Consider the following 26,929-nt stretch of genomic DNA (forward strand, 5'->3'; position numbering starts at 1 on the left):
GGGTGGAGCGAGAGGAGCCCGAGGGGGCGGGGGCGGAGAAAGGTCAAGCCGAGGGGAAGGCAGGAGACGCCTTTCCTAACCTGCGTGGCGGGGCGGGCGCGCGGTTATTTATGTATTTTCTCCTTATTTATTGATCGCACGAGCAGAGCGGCGCGGGGAGCCCGGGGGAGATGCCGGACCACCCACTGGCGGGGAAGCAGCCAGCCGCCCTCCCGCGCCCCCGCGCTGCCGAGCGCCCCTTGCCTCCGCGCTCCGGCGTTTGCCCGCGCCGGCCCCGGCCCCGCCGCGCCGCCGCCGCCCGCCCGGCCGCCCCGCAGCCCCGCCGCCCCGCCGGCCCGCGCCGCGCCGCTCCGGCCCCGGCCACCGCCGCGGCGCAGTAAGTTGGCAGCACCCAGTCCCCTGCGTTCTTGCCTCCCCCGCACCTTTTGAACTTGTTGCTGCTGCTCGGCTCGCCTGCGCCTGGCTTTTGGAAGGTGAAAAGCAGGAGGGAGGCACGGAGGGATGGGGGAAGGGGAAGAAGAGCTCGCTTGAGCTTTATTTATGCTCCCATCGGCGCGTCGGCTTAGGCTGCTCGCGAGCTGCTTTCTCGGGAGCCCTTTCCGGGTGCACGACGAGGAGAAAGTCTCTATGCAACTCAGCCCCGGCGCGCACTTTGCCAGGTATGTACCGCGGGCGAGGCGCGTTCCGCGCGGAAGCAGACGCTGCTGCCGCGGCAGCGGCGGCGCCTGCCAGCTCCCGGGCGCTGTAACTGTCACACTGTACCTGAGCTGAACTTGAAAAGAGAGTGAAGGGGCGACTGGGCGAGCGCTTTCGGCACAACCCGGGGGGTGCTCGTAGACGCGGGGAAGGAGGATCTATACTAACGCCCCCCCAGCCCGGCCCACCGCCCAGCACCTCCGTCTCTGCAAATACACGGCCCGAGGAGTCGAGGCGGCGACCGGACTCCCCAGGAGACGTGGGGCAGCGGCTGTGACCGCATCTTGGAGGCTACTACAACAGGTCGCCTTCTTGAGTCTCCTTTGGCGGGAAGGGCCACTTGGAAAAGGGAAGGTTTGAAAGAGCTGCAAGGGGGGGTTCCCTGATTCTTCAACGGAATACCACTCAGTGACTGTCCTTGTCTCTATCCTACACAACACATACTGACCCCACGTTATCCAGACTGTGTCGGGGAAGAAATCAGAGACACCTGTTTGAAATCAACGGCAGCATCTAAAGTCACCTGTGTACTTATTTGTGCCAGGGCTGGCCCGGTCCAGCTGCTGGCAAGAGGTTTGGTTAGGTTCTGTTGGGGGTGATTGTTAGGACATTGTATTTTCCCCCTCCTGCTACTCCAAAAATATTACCTGTCTTTGAGGGAACTTGCCCTTCTGCGAACTGTGACTTCATCAGGAGACCTCGGTTGAATAAGGCCAGTAGTGGACCACGTGTCTCGGTAGTGTTTCCTTTGACGGCGGAAGTGGGTGATTGTGGCTACACTGAGGGACCCACAGTAGAGACTTGATTGCCCTTCCGGCCTCTGCTTGAAGGAGCCATGGCGGCGGGGGTGGCAGCCTGGCTGCCCTTTGCAAGGGCAGCGGCCATCGGGTGGATGCCTGTGGCCTCGGGGCCCATGCCAGCTCCCCCGAGGCAGGAGAGGAAAAGGACTCAAGATGCTCTCATTGTGCTGAACGTGAGTGGCACTCGTTTCCAGACGTGGCAGGACACCCTGGAACGTTACCCAGATACTCTGCTGGGCAGTTCAGAGAGGGACTTCTTCTACCATCCGGAGACTCAGCAGTATTTCTTTGACCGTGACCCAGACATCTTTCGCCACATCCTGAATTTCTACCGCACTGGGAAGCTCCACTACCCTCGCCATGAGTGCATCTCCGCTTATGATGAAGAATTGGCCTTCTTTGGCCTCATCCCAGAGATTATTGGCGACTGCTGTTACGAGGAGTACAAGGACCGCCGGCGAGAGAACGCCGAGCGTCTCCAGGACGATGCTGACACGGACAACGCCGGAGAGAGTGCGCTGCCCACCATGACCGCTCGGCAGCGGGTCTGGCGGGCCTTTGAGAACCCCCACACCAGCACCATGGCCCTGGTGTTCTACTATGTTACCGGCTTCTTCATTGCCGTCTCGGTCATCGCCAACGTGGTGGAAACCGTGCCGTGTGGGTCCAGCCCGGGTCACGTTAAAGAGCTGCCCTGTGGGGAGCGGTACGCCGTGGCCTTCTTTTGCCTGGATACGGCCTGTGTCATGATCTTCACAGTGGAGTACTTGCTTCGCCTGGCGGCAGCTCCGAGCCGCTACCGCTTTGTGCGCAGCGTCATGAGCATCATCGACGTGGTGGCCATCCTACCGTATTACATTGGGCTGGTGATGACAGACAATGAGGATGTCAGTGGAGCCTTTGTCACACTGCGCGTCTTCCGGGTCTTCCGGATCTTTAAGTTTTCCCGCCACTCGCAAGGCCTGCGCATCCTGGGATACACGCTGAAGAGCTGTGCCTCCGAGCTGGGCTTCTTGCTCTTCTCGCTCACCATGGCTATCATCATCTTCGCCACAGTTATGTTCTACGCCGAGAAGGGGTCTTCGGCCAGCAAGTTCACCAGCATCCCTGCTGCTTTCTGGTACACCATCGTCACCATGACAACGCTAGGGTAGGTGCCATCAAGGGAAATGGGATGGAGGTTAAATATGTGATTGTTGTGCAGATATTAAGTTTATATACTTATTCAGAGCAAATAATATTTCTCTTTCTTAAATGGTTTTAGGAAAATATTCTTTAAATGGTTTTGAAGAACTCTTTTTGATCTATGAAATGAATATGGTACTGTGATTGAAGTATTGAGGGAGTTGCTGGTCAGTGTTGAATATTAATGCCTGAAAGTGATAAATACATAAAGTTTAGAATTCCTGAGCATAAAGATCATTAATATTATAAGTATGAACACATAAAAATACAATGACAGTGAAAAACACAAAATTCGTGTCCAAGTAAAGGTATGAAAATACAAACTATGTATTGAAATGCCTAGAAAGTGCTTCAGTCATTAAAAAAAAAAAAAAGTGCTTCAGTGTATTGAAATGAAAAGTTTCCATGTATATTTGAAGTATTATTTTCATATGAATACTCTGGCATACACTTTCCCACTAAGAAATATAATTTTCATTTTACAACATTTTAAAACAGATTATAGATATTATCAAAGGATTTTGTGATACATATGCACATATTCATCTATATGCATTTTCATCATGGCTGATAAGTTATGCAGTGCTTTAGAATATCAGAACTGAAACTGATCAACTCAACAAAATGCAGTGGAATGATATTTGCAGCATATTTAAGATTTTAAGTTCATAGTTTCAAATAAAGAAGCAAATGACTTACCCACACATTTTTTAAGAAACTGCAGATCCCATCAGGCAATGGGCCCATGTCCACATAGAGGGCAAAGCAGTAGCTGATGAGATTGATGGTCACCAAGGGCTGGTTGTATTAGGGAATTTGGCGTCTTGATTTCCTTCTTGAATTATTTTCTTCATTATTTTATTTGGCATTAATGGTGCTTTGCAACCAAAGGGACATATTCTGAATTAATATTGTTCTTTAAAATAAAATTTAAGCTAGAATTAAGATTTTTAGATGATTGAAGAAAGATATTACATTATTACTCATGTTAATTAAACTGCAGAAAAGTAGCAGCATTTATATGTTAGAGACTACGGTAAAATAAAATAAGATCCTTTAACTTTTATGAGTTCTTAGATAAGCCAGGTAGTGATGTTAGTGCCATTCTTTCTTCAGCTCTATGCTGCTTTTCTTGCATAATTAATCAGTTCAATAAGGATTTGGTAATGGCTGTAAGAAAAAAAGTTATTCCCAAGGCTGCTTTTTAAATTTTGTGTTTCATCCTAATTTAATTGCCTTCTTTAAATGACAGTGTGGTTAAAGTCAACTTGATTTTATTAGACATAGTGTATTGAACAGAATTTCTCATGTTGTTCTATGGCTAACTAATGGAATATTTTAGATGTGAAGAATTTTTGGCTAAGTTAAGAAATTGTGGTAAAGTAAAATATAGTGACTTATGGTTTTGATTTAGTCTCACATATTTTTGAAGACCTACTGGTGGATTTGTAAAAATGAATCAGTGAAAATTCTATATCCGGTTGTTTGTATTTTCCTTTTATCATGTTGGTAATTTTGGAACACATTTTGAAGAAGATGCAGAATACCTTAGCACTGTAGGTGCTTAGTTCTAACCAAGAGATTTGTTGTGTTTATGTCATTTGAAGTCTTTATTAAGGGCAATTGGATAGTGTAAATTACTAGAAGAACTTCAGATGAGAAGTACACATGAATAAAAAGAAGACTCTATGTTAAGAGGAAATGAAAGAAGAAGTATTAAAAGGAAATATATTTTAAAAAATTAGGTGTCTCTGGAAGTGTTTTTCATGAAGTATCAGTAAGTCATTTTAATATTATATGCCCTCTACCTGATTGAATATAGGCATTATTATAATGAATGTTGATGAGGTGCTAATTTCATCTGGCTGTAAAGTTCTAGTTCAGATATGAGAAGTTAGTGTTATTTTAAAGTTTCTTTCCTGAAATGACTTTCAAATTTTTATTTTATTTTGAAATTTATTTTTGTTTTCAGGAAATGATGAAGAAATGTTAACCATTAATGACAATTTTTGTTATATAAATAAAGTGCTCAGAAACCTCTACTTTTTTGAATGATTTGAGAAACTAAATCATAACACCTGAGTAAAATCTATGTGATTGTTTCAGTTTACAGGTTCTTTATGTTACTACATAAGAAAAGTTAAATAAACACACTTTCTCAGAACTTGGAAGCAAAAAGGGAGTCACTTTTTAGACTTAAGTTCCACTATAGTTGAAATATAGCAGTCTAATTTTTAAGATGTAGAAATGTTGATGCATTCAGATACAATCCATTTATTGGAGAACATATATGAACATTTAACAAAGCATATGGTTTATAATATAGCAGTTTCCTCAAAAAAAGTCTTCTGTTTCTCATCAAAATATATTTATAATGTATTATACTTTCCTGAAAAAATAGATTAAAAAAACCCTGCCTTTTTGGTGTCTTAACTTTGGTTGCATTGTGACTCAACAACTTTACTTAAGAGTAGAAAATATTCAACAAAGCCATTACTCGAATTTAATTTTTATGCTGTAGTCTTGTGTAATGAAGTGTAAGATTCAAACTTTTTGGAAAATATGCAGTAGTTGAAGGTAAAATCAATCTCTGCCTGATAGATGACCAGAAATTTCCCATTACAGTGAATGAGCTCTATTACGTGGCTATTATTTTTAATGGAGCTAATGTTCATCAATTAATGGTAATAGAAGTGAAAGTGGAATCTTAGACAGTGGTTTTCGAATGTTCAGTTCATACAAACATTATCTACAAGAATTTTGTACTTCGGGACTGGCAGAATTATCTGTTACCCTCTCAGGTCATTTTAGGCACTATTTAGGTGGTTTTTTGGTCTGAAGAAATGAGTGGGGTTTACTATTGTGTATTCAGCTAATCATTTTTGTACTCCCTGAAATAACAAATATCTGATTTTTCTATATTTTACCCATACTCATTATATAAGTAGTTAATTAATTTGCCAGTAAAATGGAAACTTTAAAATATAATTTTAAGCCTACCCACTTGCTATTAATTAAAGTTGGAAATATCAAAAACACAGTTTTCAAAGTGAATAAAAGAATGTCAGAAAGTTTTTTTTTGTTTTTTTTTTAAAACAATGTTTAAGTCGAATGGCCCTGTATGTCTCTTCCTCCATTCCATGGAGGAATTCCATTCTCTTTCTGAGCATACTTGGTGACCTCCATGGGGCCTTCATGACCTCTTTACTCTCCTCCCTCCCTCTTTTTCTGTAATGTAATCTTTAGTTACTACCCTAAGCTGCTTTGGGCAAGTAAGAACCTGGAACTCCTCTCTTGTCTTAATGACCTCTGGACAGTAACATACCATTGTTATTTTTCAGCGGGAACCAGGGATGGAACATCTCCTGCTTTGGTAGGTAGATTCTTTACCACTGCACCACCTGAAAAACCACATGCATGAATATTGCTAAGTGAAGGTTACTCAGTCATGTCTGACTATTTGCAACCCCGTGGACTGCAGCATGCCCGGCTCCTTTGTCCATGGGATTCTGCAGGCAAGAATACTGGAGTGGGTAGCCATTTCCTTCTCCAGGGGATTTTCCCAATCCAGGGCTTGAACCCAGGTCTCCTGCTTGCAGGCAGATTCTTTTCCATCTGAGCCACCAGGCGAGCTCCTAATGTGTTAATCAAATATGTCTTTACAAAGTGCAGGGGAGGGTGCCAAAATTTATATCTTTTGGTGAAGAGCCGTGCTGTGAGTAACATCCATTTTTACTTTGGCATACTACAACACAGTTTTACAAAGTTCTTTATAGATCATGCTACTTGAGAATTGAAAATGAATTTATAAAGAAATGTAGAAAATGTAATATATATTCCTCTTTTAGCATTATGGGCAACCAACTCTTAAGTGTGTACATTTTGTTCTAGTCACCATTTGAATTAGAGATAATATTTGACATGAGATATATTTTTAATAAGTGTGTATTTCCCCATCTTTCTGCATTATTTTCTATGAGCATTTTCTTGATTGTTAGACACAGGTATGTCAGGAAGAGATGATATATATATTTTGGGTGCAGCTTCCTAGAAAAGGGATAATTTTCTAATTTTCAGTAGGTCTGATATGATATTCTTTTTTCTTTTCAGGATTTCTTTTTAAAGTACAGATAGACTTGATCTTATATATATTTTATTTGTGTAGTCACTTCATTTAATTTTGATGTCATGCACTTTGTATTTGTGTAAACTTTCCTCCCAATTTTACTCATCTTTGAAAATGAATTAATGAAGTTCAAATTTCTTATTCCCTAATTTCTGAATTATTGGTGGAAGGAAACTTAGATGTTATCTATTTAAAATCCATCATTTCACACATACAAGATTTTTTTTTGCCTGCTCATAATTACAAGTATTAGTGGTACTTTCTGAAATTTCATTTTTAACTCTTTTTATTCTCTTAAGACCTTAAAACATTATCTAGGAATGTGCAATAATAATTATCTGGGGGTTACTGCTGATGCTCAGAGATAAGAAAGGAATAAATTTGTTCTTTACTGCATTATTTTAATGCATTTCTCTCCTAGTGCTACTCTCTATGACTCACGTTTTCCGCATCTCCTCAGTATCACTGCTAACTCTGCATTCATTCATACCATACTGGAATTCATCATGAGGTGCCTAGTTGACACAACACAAGCATGTATTCTTATCTGGTGACCTGTTAGACCATTTGGGGGAAACCTACTTAATGGTGAAATTGTACTTGGCCTGATGGATAAGAAAGTGAATCAGTTATTTTCTCTGAGTTATCTAAAAGAGAGTTGGCCTATGGATTGTTACACACTGTACAATTTAACTTCTGTTTCACTGAAAGAAGGGGAATGGTGAAAAGACCTTCCCTGAAAAGGAGGTATTGTCCTTCTGAGCTGTAAGAATAATTCTGCTCTTTTTTCCCCCTTCTCTCCATATGTCTTATATTGTTTTCTGAGTATGTATGTGTGTATATATATATAAATAGGCATTATTTTCCCACTAACTTCAGCAGCTACATTTGATGGTGTGGGATATGGTCTGGTATTAAAGAGAAACTCAGGGTGAGATGCCATCTTTACACATCTGTGTACATCTGCCTTTCTCCTTGTGTTAATAGATTCCATTGGAATTCTTTGTCCTTTAGTTTTCTCCTTTGAGAGCCAGCTTTTACACTGATCTCCTTGAAGCCTTCTCAGCCTCTCACACTTACCTCATCTGTAGTTGAAATTACACTTGACAGTAGTAAGAGCTATTTTTTTTTTTTTGGATATAATTTATGGTTTTACGTCTTGCCCACCTAACTACGTTGAAAGGCTTTTGAGATTTGGGTCTGTACCTTTTGGAGACTTGTTACCTGTGCACCGTGCTGATGATCATGCTGTAAGAGGATGTGTTGACACCATGGAGAGCTCCTTAGCCATAACTTGCACCTTTGCAGCATTAGCAAGAGTCCACTAATCTGATCTTATGCTTTGTTCTGTGTTAAAAAAAAAAAAAAAACACACCTTGAAATTTGTTATTTGAACACTTTGTCTTTGGATGTCCTACAATCCATCCTTTTTATTTTTCTCTTTTAACTAAGGAGGCTGGAAGTCATTCTTCTCTGCAAAGTTAGAGTTAAAGGCCTTAAATGGCTATTTCCTTAATCAGTTTGCTTTCTGGTGAAAGCTGGGTAAATTGCAGGTGGTCTGGGAAGCATATGGAGATATGTTATAATGTAAGTGAATCTGTGCAGAGATGTACTGTCTTCTCTTTCAGGCTCAATCTCTTTCTAAAGATGAGTAACTCAAGGGACACATGGGTCAAAAAGATACCTGGATGACAGATATTTAGTCACTAGAAAGGTATTCTCTGTCTTAGCCAGTAAACACAAATTGAACTTTTTTCCTTTATTTAGGTTCACTCGTAACATGGAATTGTTTAAAAACAGAGAGCTATTGTCTGTAAATGACATATGAGATAAATATATTCTCTATTCAGGAAGAAGTTCTCATTCTATGTGATTACGAGGTGGGTTTACAGAATGTAAATATACGTGTAGTTACTTATTCTGGCACGGTACAGTCAGTTTTGTGCTGAAAAGTTTGACAAATCTGTTATGTAAAGAAGATCCGAATCATAAAAAGTGTGGGGAGAGTAGAGAGTGAGTTATCAGAAGTTAGTAATGAGAAAAACATATCAGAAAAGAGTAGGATGACAGTTGAAATAATGTCAAATAGAATGGGAAAGTTTTGTTCTAAAAGTAAAAGGTCTTGTCCCTTTTGTTCTTACGTGGGCCTCATTCTTCCATCTTTCTTACTTTCTTCACTTTTTAGAACACCAGGAACAGTGCTTTTGGAAACCCAAAGTCTTACCAGTTATTTATATTCTCAGGAGATAAAAATGTGACTCATAGGGTTGAATTACATTTAATAGACTTCTGTTGATCACTTGCTGCCTGTCTGTGACCACAGCAGTAAGCATAATAGCCAACTTTCAGACCTTAGAATCTGTGTATTCTAGTAGGAGAAGCAGAAAGTGAATACAAATATATAATATAGTTCCAGGCAGTGGTGGGTGCTATAAAGAAAATAAGGGTAGAAAGTGTGCTATTGTGGATAAGGTAGAGTAAAAGCCTTTCCAAGGGTGATGATGACTCTTTGAAGGGATGAAGAGGGTCCTCTGAATATCTAGATGAAGAGTTTAGAAGAGAGAAAAGAAGTACCAAGATGCATGAGACAAGTGCTCGGGGCTGGTGCACTGAGATGACCCAGAGGGATGGGATGGGGAGGGAGGTGGGAGCGGGGTTCAGGATGGGGAACACATGTAAATCCATGGCTGATTCATGTCAATGTATGGCAAAAACTGCTACAATATTGTAATGTAATTAGCCTCCAACTAATAAAAATAAATGGAAAAAAAAAAAAAAAGAAGTGCCAAGACTGCAAGGCAGGAGGAATCTTGGTGTGTTCCCCCTAAGGCTGTAATTGAAGCACAGTGAGGGAGGGTCTTAGTAGCAGATACTATCTGAAATGTAGTTTCGATGATATGACATTGGACATCGTGGACCATAGTAAAGACTTTTTGGGTTTCATTTGAGATATAATCAGGAGACACTGGGCTTCCCAGGTGGCGCTAGAGGTAAAGAACCCACCTGCCCATTCAGGAGACAAGAGATGCAAGTTCTATCCCTCAGTTAGAAAGATTCCCCTAGAGAAGGACATGGCAACCCACTCCAGTACTCTTGTCTGGAGAATCCCCATGGACAGAGGATCCTGGTGGGCTATAGTCCATAGAGTTGCGATGAGTTGGACACAGCTGAAATGACTTAGCACCTACGCATGAGGAGACATAAGAGAGTTGTGAGCAGGGTAGGAATGGGATATGGTTTCTGTAATAAAATGAGCCCAAGCCCTGAAACATTTAAAATCTTAAAATACTCATTTTAACATTAATTTCTTTCCCATGTATAAATTCTCATTCTTTGCTAGATTCATTATACTTACCTTAACTTAAAATTTATATCCAATTATTCATGAGATTTTCCAGAAAAATGGAGTATTTTATGAGTGCATGATTAAATTCTTCCTAGCTGACAAAAATAAATCTAGTTCAAATGAAAAAACTGAAATTCCACATTTTAGCTGAAAAGACAAAACTGGTTCTCAATAGAAATGGAACAATCTGGGAAATGACTGAGGATAATTCTTTATTTTGAATATAGATTTGCAGACTTAGAGTTGTCAATGCTAATGTTAGTGTTTAAGAATATCACCTACACTTTGGATTCTATTTAAAGATTTTTCTTTTTTTTTCCATTCTTGTATAGGTACCAACTTGAAATACATATATCATCTTCAGGTGTTTTTTTTTATTTTTGTGAGTTTGAAAGCAAAAGTGGTTTACGTGTCTTGAAATCTGTGAAAATTGCCAGAGGATATGTATTTTTAACTCAAGTTAAATTGGGACCAGCTTGTAGCAAATGTATAATGAGAACTAACAGAGGCATTGCTTTGTTAAGAAACACTGTGTTAGAGAGTAAAACATAATCATGAATGGATAATTGGAGAGAACTTGAGTTTGGAAGAATAAGAATTGGATTAATGGCATAAAGGTATCTATCTATCCATCTATTTGTCTATCTCCCCAATAAGCAACTTGTGAAAATACTTCCTGTATCTAAGGGAATTCAGTGTGTTATCTCACTTGGACATGTTCTTTTCATTAAAACATCTGCCCTCCAAATAGTTCTGCATCCTACCCAGAAGTTCTATCCAAGAGGTTTGATTCCTGGTGGAACAAACCAGGACTTGTAGGGGTGTCACAAAGGAAAAAGTCCTGGCATATACTTTCCTTTGACTGTGGGGAAGGTGAAATTGACAATCACACTCTCATTTTTACTATCTTTTGTATGTTTTAAATGGAGAACTGGTTTCCTTTCACTGTGCTGCAGAAATTAAGCTTTTTAAACCTATATCAATATTAATGCATTTTGGAGAAAAATCCTTATGCATATTATTTTGGATAACACTTTGGGACTTATGAAAATGTTTCCAGTTCTTACCAAATGTAGTGTTTTGGAAATGAAAAATAGGCATATGTATTTGTATTCTTAAATTAGATGGACCTAGTCATTCACATTAGACATTTTGTTGGTCAGAAAAGAATGTGCTTATGGATTCTCCCTAATGTCTGATTTTTGCTTTAGTAAAAAGGTATTAAAATCATGGAATTTCGAGGTACAGGGCTCTTTAGAAATCATCTTGTAGATAATTCCTAATTTCCTTGAAGAAAACAGGAAAAATTGAACTAATTAGTGGAAGAACATAAGCTAGATTTCTGGGGGAACTTTTGAGGTCTAGTGCTCTTTAGAGTGCAATACACTGGAAGTCTTCTTTCCTTCGTATTTCTTTCTCTTTAAACCAAATATTGCAAACAAAATCAGGTAGTGTGTATGAAGACTTACAAAGACCTTAGATGTTTATGGCATTTCATTGTAATATAAATAAAACTTAAATTACTTTCAATGACTTCATATTATATATATGTATGTATATGTTATATGTATATTTCATAGTCCTCCATTAGATTATAAATTGTTTATGTAATAATACATATGAAATGTATGTTTGTGTCTATATATGAATGGAGGGACTACGAACTGGTAACACAGATAAACAAATTCATGTAATAAGTTTCATTTTATTCTTCTCGTTTATTTGCTAAATTAACAATTTGCTAATCTGTTAAATCTTATTGAAACTAGAAAGAATTCATTATTGAAGTTTCAACTTTGAATTTAGACAGTTATCTAAAGAGTTGATTTTGTTGTTTTTAACATCAACAGATTTGAAAGCAGGCTATGAAATCAGTGTTAAATAATTTGTTTGACTTGTTTTGGTCTAAAGAGCAGAAATTCAAAATTTGAAATATCAGATTTGTTTACATTTTGCTCCAAAAATATTAAGGTATGTTTTATTCATTAAATTAAAATACATATTAAGATTCAAATTAAATAATACTTTAAAATGTTTTTTAGTTCAACATTATATATTTTGAGGTGATGTTCTCAAGCTTATTTAAATAGTACACTTCAATTCTGAAAATCATAATAAAAAATTCTGGTTTTTTCCCTAGAATTATTAAGGGGACAGCAACTCCTTTAATTGCATCAAATTTTTGACAATTCATATTCCAGAAATTTAGTTAATAAGCAGATACTTGTAACACTTTACAGAAAATCTTCAAGATGATGCTAAATTGATAAATTATAACCAAGGATCTTACATTTCAATAGGATATAATGAAGAAAGTTAAATGTTTGATACAAATAGCTTAACGAGCTAGACCAAGATGCAATGCTTTTATTCTACTTTAGGTGCACAGAATTTAACTAATTATTACCCTTTTGCATGACACACTTCTGTCACTCATTCATCATGGTCCTCCTTATCATTTTACTTAATAACTTTTAATAGTGTAATATGCACAGGTGAACATACCACCAAACAAAAGCTATTTCATTGATATTTACCTAAATGTAATCATAATCACCTCTTCTCTCCATTTTGTCCCATTGTCCTTCTGTACTATAGGTAGTCATCATTTGAAATTATTCTGAAAGCTATATTTTTAGTGAAGATTTTATTGACTTTATAAAAGAATATCTTGCTGTGTGCATTCTTTTTGGTTCTTTAATGCAATATTGTGTTACTTAGGTTCATCCATGTTGTTGCCATGCATTATAATTCACTTTTGACTGCTATATAATATTTTATTCCATTGTGTGAATATACTACAATTTATTCAACCACTCTGTTGATGACATTCAGTTTGATTCTTGAGTTTTTCCTAAGAGTGCTCATTTGCAAATTGTTGACATGTACAGTTATCTCTCCTGTGTATATAACTTGGAGTAAAATTGGTAGGTTATAGATATGAATGTACAACTTTGAGGGATAAAGCCAAATTTTCCAAAGTTGCTGCCTTGATTGCTACTTCCACTAGCAAAGAGTAAACAAACAATGTAAATAAGTAAAATTTCCAAAAAGATGATTTCTATGAGGTAGTGTGACCCAGTGAGGAAAGGAAGATATTGGCTAAAATGAAGACAGTAAGAATTTTTTTTCAATTGATAACTGCTTTTACCTTGATCTTTTTAAGATGAGCAATGATTATAGTTGTAGCAATCATAGCTTGCATTTTATTCAGCTCCATGACTTGTGTTTGAATTCTTATTTTTTCAGCATAAGATTTACTCTAATAAACACTACATTCATATTTTCATAATGTAAAATATTAATTTCTATGTGTTTGAACTCAAGACCAACCATATCCAAGTCAATAATATTAAAAACATCAAACCTGAAAATATCTGACTAGGATTTGGTTTACTCATCCTTGTGAAATTAAAAATAAGGACTGAAGTTGATATTCAATTGATTCTTCTGATGTTTCATAGTATTTTATAAAATGTTACATATAACTTTTTACAAATATGTACTGCTAAGAAAGTAGTCAAATCCTCTCTTCACATTGTCCAATTTATCAGAACTTTGCTGTAGTTAGAAAAAATATGCTAATTTCAAGGCTTCTCAGACATTCAGAAGGGGATACATCATTGTGAAATAGGATATAAGAATAAATGTCAAGAGGAAATTACTTCCATTTCAGGAAATTCTTAATTATGGAAATTAAGTGAATATTATTTCCAACCCTTCATAGACAACTTTGCAACTTCTTTCATGTTTTAAATGAAAGACAGTTGTTTTGAAAAGCTTAAAGAATTTACAGTGTATACATGTTGAATTTTTTTTTTAAATATAACATTTGTGTTTTAGGTTTTAAAAATTACATGAATTTGATATCAAATACCAGAAGACATCACTGTAAATATGCTAATAAAAAGAATGTAATTTAAAAAATTACTATAAACTTTTCTTTATGAAAACAGGGTATTTTATTAAGGATTGACATAGTCCTAGAGTAAAGTGCCTATTGATTACTCAAAGAATTTTATTATTTTTGTGTAAAGAGTTCAAATACCTTCAAAATCACCTAAATGAAAAGTAAGATTATTTTATTTCAAAACAGTTAAAAGGAGGTGATTTTTTAAGTCAGGTAGCAAATTTTGGCACTGTATATTGAACTATTTTAAGCCAAACTTTGCATAAATTAAGAAATCACTTTATAGACTATTCTTTTTTTAATTGTCTCCTTGTTATTTCCCACATTATTCAGTGCCCAGTTTCAGGATCTATATCCATTGTTTTAAATATTACTAAAAATATGTGTGAATGCAAAATGCTTATATACATTTAAGAAACACAAACATACGTCAATACAAAATATACAGTTATGTATGTATTATACACATTTGTATATGTTGATGTACACATACCTTCTCCTTTTATTTTTCTGGAAGGACATAAAATGAACTATTGAAAAAAAATGAACTATTGATAATAAAACTTTTAAGAAGTCGACATGTGGGATATAAAAAGAGCCATTTTATATTTCATGGTGTACCATTTTGTATTAAAAACACATTTTTTCATTAGCCTATAGAATTTCTCTTAGAAAAGGGCTTTCTAATAATATTTGGGATCTTTTATTTTCATATGTTTCTATATAAAAACTTTACAAATGTTATTTAAAATTAAATCCCTTCTCTTAAAATAATCATTTGATAATTAACTCAAAAATGGTCTTTCGTATATAGGATAATAGATTCAAGCCAACATGGATTTAAACACAAGCTCAGTGATGTTGATCAAGTTAACTTAAACTCTACCTGAGATTCCCCATCTACAAAAATAGGCTAGTAATACCTACTTGATAGGACTTTTATAAAAATTCAATGTAGATATGTAAAGTTCTTAAAACATTACCTTCTATATAGATACTATATGAGGAATTAGTATTCTATTATTATTAAATATATGATATTAAATTTAATATTAAATATATATATTTTGCAAAAGAAGAAATAGTAAAGGAGCAGGAGGAAATTTGGGGAAGGTATGGTATGTCTCTGGCTTTGATGATAGTAATGGTTTCATTGGTGTATATTTATCCTCCAAATTCATTAATTTGTGTGTATTGAGTATATATAGCTTTAAAGAGAGAGAGAAGGACAGGCCGGAAGAAAAGCAAAGGGAAAAAAAAAACTCTTAATGAAATTAAAGAATAAGTCTCTAGTTGGTTACCCAATAAACAATTAGGCAAGAAATGACTACTGAAGATGAGGAGTTATTAATTGAAGGCACATTCTCAATTAATAGGAGACATTTCCTATTTATAAGCTGGAATTTCACCATATTCATCCATAAGCTGAATTCACCATATAAAACTTTTTGTCATTGAAAACTCAATAATTAATACATTCGATTTACCAGATTATAAAAATACTGTGTCTCTGGTAAACTTGTTTTGAAATTATGTACTTAATTGATCATGCCTTTATTATTTTTTATTCTGCCAATTTTTAAAGAGGATTTGAAACAGTTTGCTCTCAAATGAACCAAAAAGATTAAATAAACAAGTGCCAAGTATTAAAGATGAGGGAGAAATGATGGAGAACAAAAAGTTCTGTTAAATAAAGCTTTACCAAGCATAAATTCAGCTCGGACTCCCTGACAGCCAAAGAAAGGAGGGAAAGTGTATCATATTTCACAGCTCTATTTAGCCAAGAAAGGAAAGTATCTAACTTCATGATCAGTTGTTTTAGAAGAGTAGAGCCCAAGAAAAATTTATCATGTGATCTTTATAAGCAACATAATGAACAGTATCTGCACCAATAACTTAACAAAGTATTTAGAACTATGTTTGAACTGACCATTTATTATACACATCTTTATAAGAAAAGTATATAATAGTATCTTAAGAATATGAAAGTATTTTCAGAGGAAATATAAACTATTAAGTATATTACTTCTAGATAATTACAAGATTCATTTGTAAAGTTTAGAAAATTCTGAGTGATGGAAGACCATAAGAATTAGGACCACCTGGGACACTTTCAGGAGGATCCCCTGAAGAAGGAAATGGCACGCGGCTCCAGTCTTCTTGTCTAGAGAATCCCCATAGACAAGAGGAGGCTCGTGGGCTACAGTCCCTAGGGTCGCAAGGAGTTGGACATGACTGAAGCGACTTAGCGCACATGCATGCGCGGGACGCTTAGAAAAATGTAGCTCCTTAGCAGTCACCTAAAGCAAGTAATGTCTGGGGGTGGGAACTGTGACAACTGCATTTTCACTTCTCTCATGAAATATTAACAATGAGTGATCTGGAAGAATGTATATTGAGGATACTTCTAATAGTCTCATCCACCAATATTATTGACCTTGAGCTGATATTTCGAAAGGGGGTAAAACACACTGTTTAAAACAATGAATCCATGGGTAAATTCAAGTGTATTTCAAATATGCAAGTGGATTTAATCTTTAAATAGTTTTGTAATTTCTCTGTAAATGAGGGAACACTGAAAAATGACACTTTGCTCCTTGTTTGTTCATTGTACTGGCTTGTCAAGCATCAAGTACTTCACATCCTTTATGCATTGTATGCAGACTCTTTCTTTCTTAAGAGAAAACTAGCTTTTCATTGGCCTGAAGAACTTTATTGCATTTCCTTGCTGACAAGTAGGGGACATATTTGTAAGTATGCAAAGTTCATCATATTCAGTTCAGCTTAGTCATGTCCAACTGTTTGTGACCCCATGAACCGCAGCACGCCAGGCCTCCCAGTCCATCACCACCTCCCGGAGTTTACCTAGACTCATGTCCATTGAGTTGATGATGCCATCCAACCATCTCATCCTCTGTCATCCCTTCTCCTCCTGCCCTCAATCTTTCCCAGCATCAGGATCGTTTCAAATGAGTCAGCTCTTCGCATCAGGTGGCCAACGTATTGGAGTTTCAGCTTCAACATCAGTCCTTCCAATGAACACCCGGGACTGATCTTCTTTAGGATGGACTGGTTGGATCTCCTTGCAGTCCAAGGGACTCTCAAGAGTCTTCTCCAACACCACAGTTCAAAACCATCAATTCTTTGGCACTCAGCTTTCTTTATAGTCTCATGTGAACTCTTATTTTCATCTTTTGTCCTTTGTCATTCCTTCTGGTTGGGTATTGGGTTATGGAATTTGCATTAAGAGTAACTTGTAAAAGGACAATAAAAACTAGAGTTGGAGGTGAAAAAATCAAAACAAAACCAAAAAATAGTGATCCAGATAAAGAAGCAAAAACAATAGTTTTCAACATTAACTAAGCTAGTAAAACTCAACATTTAGAAAACTAAGATCATGGCATCCGGTCCCATCACTTCATAGCAAATAGATGGGGAATCAATGGAAACAGTGACAGACTTTATTTTTTTTGGACTCCAAAATCACTGCAGATGGTGACTGCAGCCATGAAATTAAAAGACACTTGCTCCTTGGAAGAAAAGTTATGATCAACCTAGATAGCATATTAAAAAGCAGAGACATTACTTTGCCAACAAAGGTCCATCTAGTCAAAGCTTTGATTTTTCCAGTAGTCATGTATGGATGTGAGAGTTGGACTACAAAGAAATTATATATATATATATTATACATATATATACAATTTTACATATTATATATATTTACATATTATACATATGTATATAATTATACATATATATAATACATAGAAATTCAGTAACCTTCAATGTGGGTGATGAATGGATTTTTTGCCAAAGGTCAAGGCGTTGTGGATGACGGCCTTTAGTCCTAGCGTTCTTCAGAGCAGCCAGAATGAAGACACAACTGCATCTTTTCGGGAGTTTGGGATTGTGAGCTTTTAAAGTTAATGATTTCCTAAACTCTCAGGAGTGGCTGGCCTGATCTTTCCTCAGTGGGGACACAAGTTAACCAACCCGTTGATGGTAATGAACATAAGGAACGTGGAGTCTTAGATCTGGGTCTCTGAAGAAGGGAAGAGCTTATGAGAAGCCAAGATAGCACCCAGTATAAAGTCATTCTAAATCTCATGAGACCAGAATTTTCTTTAGGTACTTTTTTCTCCTTTTTATTCTTTCCTTTTTCTTCTATATAAGCAGAAAATTGGTTCAGAGGATTTACTTTCCAAAGAGGATAATTTTTAATCACATGTTAGGGATTTCAACTGTGGAGGACCTAAAGATAGAAAACAAATTACTAGTGCATTCTTAGATTATAATTGAGCATAAGGAAAGCTTTATGTAAAAATTCAGAGAATGACTGATTTGATGTTGAGCTTTTTAATTAACTTTTCATGGCTGCTGGCCTGTCCAAAATAACTTTATGTTCTTTTCTGGTAAATACAGGAAAGTATGTAATAAACCTTTTCCCATGAGGTGTGGATGCAAAGAGAACATACTTGTGAAAGATTAATTGAAAAATCCTATGACTAAGAACTGAAATTTTCTTTCTGTCTTGGAGGGTACTGTCTGACTGTGGCTACAGGATTTCTGGTTATTAACTTTGGTTAAAAGAGGAAACTTTTGTTCAAACCTTATGATTCAGTGATAAAAGTCTTGATAATTATAATCTCATAGAAACTTGAAAGTCCCTTAGAGTCAAGATTAAGAGACTGGCATGACATTTCAAAATCTTAGTTGGAAGTGAGATTAGTTAGATGGTGCAGGTTTATTACAAGTCAGGTAAATAGGAAAGACAGTCTTATAAGCCCTCCATAATGACATTTTTCCTATACAAAATATTTGTGGAAAGAGAGAGAAAGAGAAGGAGAAGGAGGGAGAATATGAATGAATGAATGAATGAGTGAGTGTGTAAGGAGATAATTTGACTCCTGTAATGGGGCAAGGGAAAGTCTAGATTTATTGACATGAATGATAAATGAAAATAAGTAATTATTTAATAAAATGTGAGAGAGGAAACCAAAATAAGTCCTCTCCTTTAAAAACATGTTTAATTCAAATGGCTAGAACTAGTATCTAAAAAAAATTAAGCAAATTCTTTTAGTTAAAATAGGAAACTGGAACCAAAAACAATAGAACATATTTGAGAAACAAGTCTGAATTTTGATATGAAGTTCTAGGAGAATATCAGAAAATATTCAACAGAAATTCATGTTCCTAATCAGGTATCCCAGTAAAAGAATCTTAGGCTTCTATGAAAGATTTGAGCCAGACATAAATATCAACCAAATATCACACACATCATCCTTCAAAGTTCTGACCTGCTATTGAAATCTGAAATATTTAAAAAAATGGATTCTAAACTTTTAACCCAGAATATATTTTAATCGGGTCTACAATATTTTCACCCTTGTTTTAGTTGATTTAGAAGAATCTGTTTAATTGAAGAGCTACACATGCAATTTATTCTTAATAATTTGTTTCTAACCTCACATTGTATTTCTGTTTATTTGTGGTGTCCCTAGGAACCAATTAAGAAAATACCCAGGGATCTATAATGCTCTACTTGTAGCCTTGTTGTGTTTAAGGTGCTTCAATATGCCTGCTGGCAAAAGTTCTGTCTTCAAAGAGCCTCAGACTTTAGTTGAAATCTCCCCTGCAGCTTTTATAACAATGCCTGGAACATTGCTTTGCGAATTGCAGATGCTGAATAAAGATTTTTATTCCTTTTTACTGTAGAGTTAAGTTTCCAACCCACTTTAAGTACTTGTATCACTCACAATATTTTCTAGCTTCTTCTCTCTCAGCTACGTATTCTCTGACACACAGATATCTGTATACAGAAATAAAAATCCCACAGATGCAAAAGTTCAACATACATTAAAAAATTACACTTGAAATAAATGTCTAGAGTTTTGACACTTGTTAATATTATGATTTATTCCTTTGTAAAACTATTTTCCAAATCCATATTCACTTTCCTTAACCTTCTAAAGTAATCCTTTACATTTCTGTTGTATTTTCTCATCTCTATGCTGTTGACTCCTAGCTATACTTATCTATCCTGGGCCAGTCTTTTGAGCTTCAGACAACAATTTCCAGATTTATGCTATCAGGAGATATTATGGCCTTGGTTTTTATAGACAGCATAAGAACTGGCCATTTAGAGAATATTTCCAACCTAATGGAAAACCATTAGATATAGTATATTGTCTAGCTAGCATATTACTCAACATCCCATATACTAACAGCTATAGAAGTGTGTATATATATATATATACATATTTTTTTTTCTTGTATGCTAACTTGATTAGTGTATAGATGTTTCCTGTGTGACTGATGAGAAGAATTTTCAGGCACATGCAGAATCACCAGTAATGGATGCCATGGCCAATTAGTGACATCAGCCATAGTGGGGAATAGAGGAGCATTTCTTACCTGGCATAAGCAGCCTCAGTGGCAGAAAAATGCAGAGTATATTCTGGGCACAGTGCATAGATTCCTTTGGCACTCAAATATCTGTTGAATGTTGACTGAACAAAAATCTGGAATCACTTGTCACATTTTAAAGCTTAATAAATTCTGCTGTGAATGAATTTGAAAGTAATTATTGTAACACAAATAACAGTCCCTTCACGTATAAGTTTTATTTGTTCTAATATTTGTATTTTTACTTTTCTCATGTGTTTTGACCCTCATAGGTGATAAATAAATATCCTTGGAATAAATGGGAATGAATAAAAAAATGTCTTTATGAATGCATAAAATTCTATTCATATTTGCAAAATTGGAGAAGCAATTCTAGCAGGAGAATGGAATAGAGATTGAATTAGATGGCATCTGAATCTTGTTTTATGGTCGTAACACTTGAGCATCCCAAGTAATCTGTGATACATGACATACAACTTTATCTCTCTGTAACGTTATTCTCTGTAACTATCTCTCACCATCACCTTAGCATTGGTATTTATTAATAATCTATGAAATTGATGTATATCAGATATTGCATACAGTTGAATATGCTGGAAGATTTTTGTGTAACAGAAACAAGTATGGTGCCTAGAAAAACAAATCTGTAGTCATATACAAAGCATAGCAAGTAAGCACAGAATATAGATGTCAGTTCACTCAATTTATTAAGTATCCCTAGGTGCCAGAGAATATACTTGGCACTATGAAGAAAAGATAAGTATGAGAGACTAATTTCTGTGCAGAGCTGGGATTTTAAATCCTGGCTCTTCTCACTGGCTGACTCTACAGAGCCTGGATGCAGTTTAAAGATACATTTGTATTCGCATGGTATAAAATGTATGAAGAACTTTTTGATGCTCTGAAATGAGCGATTGTTTGCCTGGGTTGGAAAGAACAAGAGTCAACCCTCAATTCTTATAGTCAAGTTAGAAACTGTGGAGCATATGAAATTGCAAGGATATTTGAACACAGTTATTCTATCATGGTCTCCTTTCATCCTTTGAGGCCTGTCCTAGTCAATAGGAAATAATGGCTAGGATATATTAACGTAACTTTTGAGTTGGTTTCTATAGCTGTTGTTTTCTTCTTAATGTTTTTGTTGGTAAAACATAATTGGTATTTGCGATCTTAAATCCAAATGGACATAGGATTGCCTATGTCCCTTTTAGTTTTAAATGATGCAAAACATAAATTGATAAATAATTCAGTGTGTGCTTGCTAAGTTGCTTCAGTCATGTCAGACTCTGCAGCCCTATGGACCGCAGCCTGCCAGGCTCCTCTTTCTGTGGGATTCTCCAGTCAAGAATACTAGAGTGGATTGTTGTGCCCTCCTCCAGGAGATCTTCCCAACCCAGGGATCGAACCTGAGTCTGTTCGGTCTCCTGCATTGGCAGGCAGGTTCTTTACTGCTAGTGCCAACTGGGAAGCCACTTAATTCAGTATCACAATGCAAAACACAAATTGATAAATAATTCAGTATCACCATTGAGAATGTTATAATATTTGCTCTCTCTTAAGTATGTTGCTTAAGAGATAAGTACGCTGAAGTATATTAAATGTCTTTAAATGTTCTAGTTATATTTTGAAAGACCCATTTCTATGATAAAGCAATTCATTTAAATATTACTTTTAGATTTTCTTAGTGCTTTTACTCCCTTTGTTCAAGTTAAGTGAGAGGTTTCAAACAGTACTTATTTATGTTCTTATAGAATCTTGAATCTAAAAACTTATTATAGGTCATCTGGCTCTAACTTCTACCAACTGAAAGCCCCTCTTTATAATATATTCTATTTATATGGACTTCTATGAACTTTTTGGAATATTCTGTATATTTGGAAGTTTAAGACAGCCTGATTCTTTGCAGCACAGCTCATATTTTATCAAGTTTTAAAAACTGAGCTGACATGGGACTTCTTTCTTTATCATCCATTTAGTCAAGTTAGGTTTTAGAGATTGAACAGAGTATGTTTTCCTTTTTTCCCCTAATAATTTATATATTTGTGGCTGCCCTTGGTCTTCCTTGCTGCATGTGGTTTTCTCTCGTTGCAGAGAGTGGGGGCTCCCCTCTAGTTGTGCACGAGGCACTCACTGCAGTCAGTGGCTTCTCTTGTGGACACAGACTCTAGGGGCGGGCTCAGTAGTTATGGCATAGATGCTTAGTTGCTCTGCAGCACTTGGAATCTTTCTGGACCAGAGTTACGAACCTGCGCCTCCTGCATTGGCAGTCAGATTCTTATCCACTGCACCATCAGGGAAGTCCCCAGGATATGTTTCTTTTTCACATTCTTTCAGGGACTGTGCTTGATATCACTGAAGAGTGATATCAGTACTTCCATAGGCTTTTCTCTGCTGGGATGAACTTGCTTAAGTCATTCAAACTTTGTCATGTTATGTGATTTCTGGACCCTTTCATTGCCTTGATCTCAAACCCTCTAAAGCTGATCTGACTGGAAGAAAGTACATTGAGTTCATGACCTGCAGTGACACTGATACTGTGTATCTCTGAAGAGGGCCTTAATGCAATGACTTGTATCGATCTTGTGGTAAAGTAACAGTTCTTTTATTTTTACTTGAAATGCTATAAAACCTTTCTTTCTTCTCTTTCCTTATACTATTTACTACTTGAGCATAAATTCTACCAGATTTTTAGAATCCTTGCTAAATTTCATTCTGTGAGCTAATAAAAATGCATTGTTTGAGTGTTACCTAGCTACATGGCTCAAACTTCTCCATGTGTCTGTTTAATTATATTATAAAAATGAAACAGAACACACAATAGACAGTGTTCTTCTGGAAAAGCTATAAAGGAGTCCTCATCCCTGGAAGTGTTTATCCATATCATTGTACCTGAAGGCATTCATCTAGTGCAGATGGATACTTAGAATCCGGTAGGGCCAGGAGAAGAGAAGCAGAGAGTATATTAAAAATCCTAATTGAATTGTTCCAGCACCCACGGGCTATTCTGGTTCTGTTTGACCAGCAGCTAAGGCTCATTCAGGTTTCTGGTGATTTTTCCCTTTACTTCCTGGAGGATCATCAATAATGAACCTATTAAGTCAACTGAGATAGAAAGAAAAGGGTCAGACACATGCAGCTTTCCTTATTTGATCAGATTCATTCCAAGGGATAAAAAATGGAGATCATCATCATTATCATCATGACAGAAGCTCTCATTTAATGAGTCATTACCCCAGGTCAGGCGCTACAATCAGTTCTGTTTTACATACATTGTTTCTCATTACATGTGATTCTACAACATAGGCCTTACTTTTATTTCAGAGGTATACAAAATGTGACTTAGAAAAAATTGATATTAATTCTGCCTCCAGAACATGTACACTAAACACATAGGTCTGGAAATTATTGATATTTTTCAAATAACTAGTAGTAGGAGGTAAACTGCTTTCCTAGAGGTGGAGGTGCTGTAGAAAGGCTTGGTTTAAATTGTGTCAGGACCAGCAATGACAAAACCGCATTTCCTGTTGGAGAAGTGTATTTATGAAGACCGTTAGAGTGTTCCAGGCATGTGGTGTTTGTCATTTGCAGTGTTCCTTATTGGAGTCACTTAGGATGAAACAATCCTTAGACCACAGCCATTCTAAAATAGTTTACTGAAAAGATGGGTAGGTTGTGGAATCTTGTGTATCTTTTAGCCTAAGGAAAAAGCTTCTAAGATGTTTTCTGACATCTTCTGTTTGAAGTTATCATCCAAGCATCTTTGAAATAATACATTCCTGGCTAAAATGTACATTCAGTGCAGCAAAGAGGATTAACTGTGTCACTACTTTAGAAACAGACTTTATGTTGTCTGTAAGAAGTTAGTTGTAGACTCTCATCTGACTTATTGATAGTGTGTCTCTTTACCACTAATGAACATATATTAAGTCAAAAAATGATGTCAGCTGACACTCGATAAATGGACAAACAATATTTTCAATGATCTTCATCTCTTTTTTCCTTCCTGGAATTAATTATTACGTTCTCTCTCATTTATAAAGTCACTAGATTGTTAGTGCCTTATAAAACAAAAAGGTATGATTATAAAGTATATATTTATGAAGACATTTTCATGTGACTTAAAATTTAGAGCAACATACATTTAGGTTATAATGAGATCTTAGCATGGTTTCCTAGTTTACTAAAAATTAATCAGGACTTGATTAAATGCCATTCCTATGATGAAAAATTTATAAAAGTCATAAATGTGGTAAAGAATATTTGCAAGGAAAATATACTTGTTAGGTAAACACTGTGTCCTGTGTTGTGCATTTAACTTCTTTATATTTCTATTTTGTATATTGTATCTATGTACATAGATGTGTACACATGCAGACATATATACAAAACATATTTGAAAGGCATCTATGTTTATTTATCTTATACTTTCTCTTCTGTATTAATCACTTTTAGAGGTCAGAACTTGTATCTAACTCAATTTGATCTAATATGTTCTTTTGCTGATTTTTATGTTGGTTTTGATTAAAATATGCAGTATATTATTTATAGAAGGAAATTATCTCAGTTTGGAGATAATGATTTTCAATATGTAGCACTAAGAATTCATATTGATGCCAAGGAAGTCAACTCAATAAAACATCAGTTTAGTTCAGCGTTGGCTGCAAGAATATTAAAATGTTCTGTTTCAGTAACTATTAGAAAATATCAAGATTCTATTCATTCCTTTATTCAGCAAGTATTTGGATGCCTGCTCTGGGCATGCTCTGACTAAGTGTTAAGGGTACAAAGATGAATGAGGCATAGGTTCTGCTTTGAAGACATATGCTATAGTGTAGTTTGTTTCTCTCACAATACACACACACACACACACACACATGCTTACATTACAGTGTGAAGGGAATAAAGGGAATAACTCTAAAGTTATGCCAAGGAATTATAGGAGACTTGGAGAGGGACACCTAATTTAGCTGGGAGTCTCAGAGAAGGTCACTTATAGTGAGTTTTGAATAAAATGTATAAGAATGAATATGAATTCTTAAATGAGGATGGAGAATGGAAAGATCGTTATAGATGATGGGGATAACAAAAGCAAAAGTCTAAGTAGGGCATTTTAGCAATAATACGAATGTTAGACATCATGTGTTCAGTATTTACAGCGTACTAGTTACTGTGCTAATGGTTTTACATAGATTGTCTAGTTTTTGTCTTACCATAATTCTATAGAAATTTGCAATTGTTATTGCTATTTTGCAGATGAAACGGCACAAACTCAAGAGTTCAAATGTAGGAAAGTTAGGATTCAAGTGCAGGCATCCTGACTTCAAAATTCTTGCTGGCAAGCACCTTTATACAATCTTGACTTTTGGGTTGGAACACTCTCAGTGCTATAGAGTGGCTATAAACTTTTCCTCAAAAAGGATTCACAAGTGAGCTGGACCCTGTACAGTGAGGGTTTATGGAAATTTTTGAGGTAAGCACTGAATACTCAAGTATAAACTAAAACAATTGGACTTTTTCTAATGTGCAATACTTAAGATTTAATTCTGTTTTCCACACATTGAAAAAGTTGGCATAACTCTTCTAGTGCTGGAGAATTTATCTATAGTCATTTAGTCTCCTCTTCGCAGGTCAGGATTATATTCATGTACAGTGTTAAAAAGTGTGTTGCATTTGAAGTTGACTTTTCTTCTAGTTTTGAAAAGCTGTGTTTTACAAGCCATGTTCTTCCAACTTAAGTGTTTAAGGTTTTAGTTCTAATTGTGACTTTTGTCCCATGAAATTTTCAAAAAGATTCAACAAGCTGGATCTCATTAAGGTGAATTTCTAAGACCATGGAGAAAGGAAATCTCTATCTCTATTTAATCTCTTAAAAATGAATTTCTGATTTCAGATAATTCTCCTGAGAAACACTTTGTCCTAATAATTGGATCCATATTATCTTTCACTTTTACAAAAGCAGAACTCAGTATGTGTCTATAGTGTGATCATGTGGGAATATTATTTTTTTTTAATAAGTTTCAAGAAGTCTATAATGAAGTAGTCTAAGAATGAATTCTTTATAAGCATCCTAATTATCTGAGTAGTGCTCATCACATAAATTTGGAAGAATACTTTAAGTGCAATACAGTGCTATACATAGTTACTGAGAGATGCAGTTTTCCAGTAGTTAGAGAAATGAAGACTCACACATTTGAAGTAGTCTTTGGATCTGTTGGCTAAGGTAGAAAAACCCAGAGCTAGGCCTGGAAAAGAGACATTCTTACCAGGAGTCAAGAAAGAGCAATTAGAATTCCCAAACACTAAACCTTTCATCCAGTTAGTAATTATTTTCTAAGAATTTTTTAAGCTGTTAATTTTTTAGAAGTATAATTTTGATATGGTAAGAAGACCTGATTTCATTGTTCTTTTTATTAGTGAAAGCTCTTACTTGACATTTATATTTCCATGATGCCTCTTTTTAA

The 26,929-nt window shown here is 36.1% G+C and overlaps 1 protein-coding gene across 1 annotated transcript in view; it reads left to right on the forward strand.

Moving 5' to 3' along the window:
* Window positions 1-1,039: 1,039 nt before the first annotated feature.
* The window catches only part of KCND2 (potassium voltage-gated channel subfamily D member 2), a 544,544-nt gene continuing 518,654 nt past the window's right edge, over window positions 1,040-26,929 (forward strand). Inside the window, exon 1 of the mRNA XM_065939083.1 lies at window positions 1,040-2,646. Coding sequence (XP_065795155.1) covers window positions 1,532-2,646 — 1,115 coding nt within the window. The 5' untranslated portion in view covers window positions 1,040-1,531. The remainder of the gene's footprint in view (window positions 2,647-26,929) is intronic.

Source organism: Muntiacus reevesi, chromosome 6 (genome assembly GCF_963930625.1).
Source record: "Muntiacus reevesi chromosome 6, mMunRee1.1, whole genome shotgun sequence".
Taxonomy (NCBI): domain Eukaryota; kingdom Metazoa; phylum Chordata; class Mammalia; order Artiodactyla; family Cervidae; genus Muntiacus; species Muntiacus reevesi.